This window comes from Priapulus caudatus, unplaced genomic scaffold (assembly GCF_000485595.1).
Source record: "Priapulus caudatus unplaced genomic scaffold, Priapulus_caudatus-5.0.1 Scaffold1633, whole genome shotgun sequence".
In the NCBI taxonomy this organism is placed as follows: domain Eukaryota; kingdom Metazoa; phylum Priapulida; class Priapulimorpha; order Priapulimorphida; family Priapulidae; genus Priapulus; species Priapulus caudatus.
The window spans coordinates 43,934-50,271 of record NW_014578694.1 but is presented as its reverse complement, the minus strand read 5'-3'; the positions used below and the strand labels follow the sequence as shown (position 1 = coordinate 50,271).

The 6,338-nt window shown below is 40.2% G+C and overlaps 1 protein-coding gene across 1 annotated transcript in view; it reads left to right on the top strand.

Annotated features, from left to right (window-relative positions):
- Nucleotides 1–1,561: 1,561 nt before the first annotated feature.
- Nucleotides 1,562–6,338, top strand: part of LOC106817211 (protein sax-3-like) — a 16,911-nt gene continuing 12,134 nt past the window's right edge. The window contains exons 1-4 of the mRNA XM_014821874.1: nucleotides 1,562–1,625; nucleotides 2,337–2,475; nucleotides 2,864–3,000; nucleotides 3,783–3,901. Coding sequence (XP_014677360.1) covers nucleotides 2,396–2,475; nucleotides 2,864–3,000; nucleotides 3,783–3,901 — 336 coding nt within the window. The 5' untranslated portion in view covers nucleotides 1,562–1,625; nucleotides 2,337–2,395. The remainder of the gene's footprint in view (nucleotides 1,626–2,336; nucleotides 2,476–2,863; nucleotides 3,001–3,782; nucleotides 3,902–6,338) is intronic.

The following is a 6,338-nucleotide window of genomic DNA, read 5'->3' as shown; positions in this document are numbered from 1 at the left end:
TCTCTGTCTCTCGGCTCTTTTCTCTCTTTCTCTCTCTGTCTCTCGGCTCTTTTCTCTCTTTCTCTCTCTCTCTCTCTCACTTTGTCTGCCTCTTTCCTTTTCTCTCTCTCTCTCTCCCCTCTCTCTCTCTCTCACTGTCTGTCTCTTTCTACTATCTATGTATGTCTGTATCTTTCTATCTATCTATCTATCTATCTATCTATCTATCTATCTATCTATCTATCTATCTATCTATCTATCTATATCTATACTATCTATCTATCTATCTATCTAATCTATCTATCTATCTATCTATCTATCTATCTATCTCTCTATCTATCTATCTATATATATATATATATCACACCTCATCCTACGTGTTGACCTGTTCTTACAGATCGAGGGCATTGATCAGTCAAACTACACATTCTCGCGCACGACGGCCACCGCCATCCAGCCGCAGTGCCGACGGCTCCCAAGGTCACCATGCCGCGCGCGCGTGCCGCCGTCACCACGAGGGGCGGTGACCTTGAAATGCTTCGTCATCTCTGCCGTGCCGTTCCGCGTCAAGTGTTCAAGAACAACAAGCCGATCAGTTCCGAGATGAAGTTCCTGTAAGGTTCCGCACGCTGCAGCTGCTGCTGTGCAATTTTGTTGGTTGAAGTATTTAATTAAAATATCGATAAAAATATGAAAAATTAATGCATGTAGTATATATATATATATATAGTGTATAATTAAATCTTTATAATTATATTTTATATTAAAATTTAATTTTTTTATTTTATATTGTCAATATTATCAGTAGGTTCGGTAGTAGCTATAATTATATGATTTTAGTAATCAATACTTTTTCATAACCCCATAACTGATACTAATTCGTGAATTTTACTAAGCCCTTATACGTGTCTTTCTATACACTGATGATTTATACTTGCATTATATAATATGGAGTCTCTATGCAGAGCTAAGCCTTCCGGCAGAACTTTGAAATGGGAAGTTTAACTCCAACGTGCTACGACGTCATGCTACGACATGACTTCGTGTACGTGTACGTGTACGTGTACGTGTACGTGTGTACGCGTGTACGTGTGTACGTGTACGTGTGTACGTTGTACGTGTCGCGTGGCGCGTGTGCGTGTGCGTGTACGTGTGTACGTGTACATGTACCTGTACATGTTATGTGTACGTGTACGTGAGAGCGCGTGTGCAGTGGTTTCTTCTGAGGGAGAATTAGACCAAGGAGGTAATGGCCAGTTTGGGGAAAAAACGCGCATGATGGATTCAAAGGCGTAGGCGTAGGACCCCGCGTCACGTGACTCAGTAAACGACATGGCAATCTAAATTAAATTAAATTAAATTAATGAATTAATAAATTTTTTTTAGCAATCTATTTTGACAACGGTGGTAATTACAGAAACATTTTCACAACGGCGATCATGTTAAATTTTGACAACGGCGGTGCGCCACTGTGCCTCTTATGTATAAGAATCCTGCTTATATGGTGTGTGTTGCGTGTTGCAGGGCTAATACAGAGGTAACGTGGACGCTGGATGCTGTGGGAGAGCAGGATGAGGGAACGTACTCCTGCAAAGCCATCAGTGATGCTGGTGCCGGCAGCGCTAACAGTGCGCTAATACTGAAAGGTAGAGGGGAGGGATGGGAGAAGGGCGGAGAATGTGGGCGAGTGAAAGAGAGAAAGAGAGATAGGGAGAGGGAGAGAGCGAGAGAGAGAGAGAGAGAGAGAGAGGAGAGACGCGAGAGGGAGAGAGAGAGGAAGAGGGAGAGAGGGAGAGAGAGAGAGAAGCGCATGAGAGAGCAAGAGACAGAGTGGAGAGAAATAGAAGAGCGAGTGAGAGAGCGAGAGAGAGAGAGAGAGAGGAGGAGAGAGAGAGAGAGAGAGAGAGGAGATGAGAGAGAGAGAGAGAGAGCAGAGAGAGAGAGAGAGAGAGTGAAAGAGAAAGTGAGTGAGAGAGAGAGAGAGAGTGCGCGCGAGAGCGAAGAGCGAGATACAGAGAGAGAAAGAGAGAGGGGTAGATAAGAGAGAGGAGGAGGGAGAGGCAATGGAGAGGGTAGAGAGACTATATCTGTAGTATGTGTCTATATATGTATCCTATTTGTCCTAGTTTCTATGAGTTAAACCAACCAGTATATGCGATAATCTGTTTAACCGTCGGCATTCTGTGTCCGTAATATCATTACTCTCTCTCATATCTCTACTACACATTTGCATTACTCCTCACTCATATCTCTACTACACATTTGCATTACTCCTCACTCATATCTCTACTACACATTTGCATTACTCCTCTCTCATATCTCTACTACACATTTGTAATTGCCTCCCCTCCCCATAGCGCATGCTCCACGCATACAGCGACCAATCAACGCTACGGCAAAGACTGGTACCAACGTCATGTTGGACTGTGACGTCAGTAGCGCTGTCCCGTATAACGTCACGTGGTACCGACAGGGAGCGCAGGACCCAATCAGATCGTGAGTGTGGGAAGCCTCTCTAGCTGTTAGCAGTACATTAATTGTTGTTGCTTGCAAATTAGCACTTGATTATTTAATTACGTCACGATCAGCTGTGTTTGCAAACCCGCTCATTACGAGAGTGAAAACGCGTGCTTTATTAGAGTCCTATAGGCTTCAACATGCAATATAATATTTTATATTTGTTAAATAATAAAATATAAGTAAATAAATAAATAAATAATAATAATATTATTATTATTAATATTAATATTAATAATTATAATATTGTTATTATTATTACTATTATTATGTAAAATGCGTCGTAATATACCGTGCAACGTTTAGTTGTGTAACGCGTCTGTCTCTTGTTTTCGTCGTCGGCGTGGTGGATGGTTGCTGTAAGCAGTAGTCACCGTGTCATCAACCATGGCAACGGTTCCATGGAGCTGCTTCACGCCAGCAGGAGGGACGAGGGAAACTACGTCTGTCGCGCCGAGAACGAGGGCGGGGTCGCACAGGCGAAATTCTACCTCCAGATACAAGGTCGACTAACCATAGGGTTATTTATTAAGTTTATATTTATATTAAGTAATTAATATAAGTGTATTAGTATAATCTACTAATATACAACTATAACAATAAATAACCCTTAATAAAACTTAATAATAAAAATGTACATATGTATATACATATACATATGTACATGTACATGTATATACATATGTATATAGTAAATATGTAAGTATGTAAATATATATTATATTAAGTACATATTTATTATTAAGTTTTATTAAGAGATATTTATTGCGTGAGGATGGAGGTGTTAATTAACATGCATCCATTTCTATGAGATATAAAATTCTATAAAACTTAAAATTAGTAGTATTGTTAATTATTTGACAAGTTGCCATGTGTTAGGAAACTGACAGAGTTTATTCTGTGTTATTTTGCCGCAGGAGACTTGAATGCGGGTAAGATTGCAACTAGACTGTTTCTATCATCTTTTCTTTACACATCTAGGGCAATATATGCAACAATGTGTCGTTATATAAACTGGTTGCTGTTTCGTAGAGTTACATGTGTTAATTTAGTTCAAACATTAATTAGTAGAAAAATAGCGCACTCTTTTTACCACACGTAAAGACTGAGGGGGCTAGAATATTGCTGTTATTATAGGGCCAATTACTTTGTTATTAATTAATACTTCTCAATGTTTAATCACCTTTTCTATGATGGACATTTTGGAAGTGCCTCTCATTATAACCTTTTATTATTTCTCATTTTTTTATGATTTATTATTTATTTCATTATTTCTTTCCTTGTAGAGCTACCAAAAGTGACGATCAGTCCATCCGAGCAGAGTTACAGAGAGGGAGACACGCTGGATCTCACATGTCTGGTGTACGGCATCCCTACACCTACCTCCTACTGGACCAACTCATCCGTACGTCTGCTGCGTAATACAGTGGCGTAGCTAGGATTTTTTCAGCAGGGGACACTGGGGGGCCTTACATTTTTGTGGGGGGGGGGGCACAATATATAACTTTTCTTTGTTTTTTATCAAGCATGAATTTTCAGTGGGGGGCACCTGGGGGGGCACAGCAAATTTGCATGTACACCCCCCCCCCGTAGCTACGCCCGCTGGCGTAAATAGTTTACTAGCTGTGCGGCTATTTAACATAGAGGGGGAAGTGTACAGAGCAAGAAAGAAAGTGTGGAAGGAGGTAAATGGCTAAATATATATATATATATATATATATTATATATATAAAGAGAAAGAGAGAGAGAGAGAGAGAGAGAAGAGAGAGAGAGATAGATAGATAGATAGATAGATAGATAGATAGATATAAAAGATAGATAGATAGATAGATAAGAGAAGCTGTCGAGAGAGAAAGAAGAGAAAAAGAGAAGAGAGAGAGCGAGACGCAAGAGCATGCTATCATATATCTTTACATATTTTTGCACATTTATATTTATTTATATGTTCAGGATGACAGGCGGCTAACTCAACGACCGGTATGATAGTGAACAGCGGTACGCTCGTCATTCTGGATGCTAAGAAGAGGATGCGGGCATCTACCACTGTGGTGGGGAAAAATGAAGCAGGCATCGATACAAAGCCGGCACTGCTCAAGTTCATTGGTAGCATCAGGAGTGCCATCAATAGATAGTCTATCATTTGATAGACTCCTGTTACTATCAAGAGCTAATAGTACCTAGAGTGTACAACGGAAAACGGGAAAATAGTGCTTTTCACGACAACATTATTCTACTTTGCCTTGCGAGTCTAGAAGGTATTATTAGCTCCTGTTACTAATCTATGTCATATTCATTCAGCTGTGTTACAGTTCACTGAATGTACGACGCTGTTGACAACTGTTGGGGCGGCTTCGTATGTTTGCAATATTGGCTATGATTATAGATATATGCCTAATAAGTATACTTATTATCGCCGCCTCATAGAGGGCGGTACAAGCGCCCCCTATCGTTGGTTGAAGCCAGCAACATGTCGCGAATTTATTCACCATAGAGGTCGCTGATGATCCATCGTCTCACTCACATTAAATGAGGTTTGCCGCCACCTCGAAAAATGCTGGGCCTATTAACCAATGTCCTGATTGCAATGAAAATTCTAGGTTTAACATCTAAGTTAGAGCACGACCTCTACTCTTACTGTTAGCTGTTCTTTGACTTTTCTTTTCGTCGACTTGTGTCACCACTAGATGGTCGTAAGATGCCAGGTTGTACGCTCTTCGGTAATATTCCCTCTTGTAACGCGATTTAAAGCATCAACAGGTGGAGATAAAAATCATCGGTCTTCGTACGTGAAATAAGGTGAAAAAATGAATGTTTGAATAAATAGTTTACATTCAATCTTGTAAACCGTAATCCCAACGTGGATAACTTATGAAGCAATGTCACAGCTATCATTCCACAGATTATAATCAGTACAAACTAACAGAACACAATTCGAATCTCTCTACAAAAGCTTGTACGCGATATGCTTTCTATTCACAATGGACGTTTAGATTAACATCGCGATGTTTTCTTACTATCCTAATACGTATCATATTGATGGACATTAATATCTATTATTAGGGTGATGTTTGTTACAAAATCAGCTTTTGAAACAATGTTAGCCCCTTACCGAGGAATATACGCTATAACACTGGATTATATGATATCAGGAGTAAGATAATATAGGATATATCCTATATGATATATGATATATGATATATTGATATGATATATGATATATATCCTATATTATCTTACTCCTGATGATATGAGTATGGACTGCGTATTTTACCGTATAAATATATTTTATCGTAATTTATCGTCTCATCTGATCGTATGTATATCGACGTGTATGTCTAACCGCGTTGGTCGATTTGATTTTCTTGCGTCACAGAGAGCCAACAATCGACATACCACAGAGATTGGTGCACACGGCCCTGAGGCGGGAGGACGACTGCGATGTGACGTCACCCCAGGGCGTGCCCCTCCCACCGTTGCGGGAATGGTAAGTTGTGTGTGTGTGTGTTGTTGCCCGCTGGTGTCGCGCCGTGGCGTGCGTGGCCCGTGTGTTGAGTCGTGCGCGGCTATGACGTGTATGTATATGTAAGTGTGTGCGTGCAGTGAGTGCGTTGTGCGTGTGGATGTTGTCCAATTAAATACAAGAACAATTATGCTGATATACATCAGCCTGAACATTTTATTTGATAGCTAACTGTTAGCAAAAGCACATCAGAACAATCTATCAAGTCGTACACTGCGGCACATGTTATCCTGCCTTGTCTTGCATTATTACTCCACGTCTGAACTCCTACATGGAGTCTTATTATCAGTACTAATGTCATCTATAGTTACATTCTCTCGTG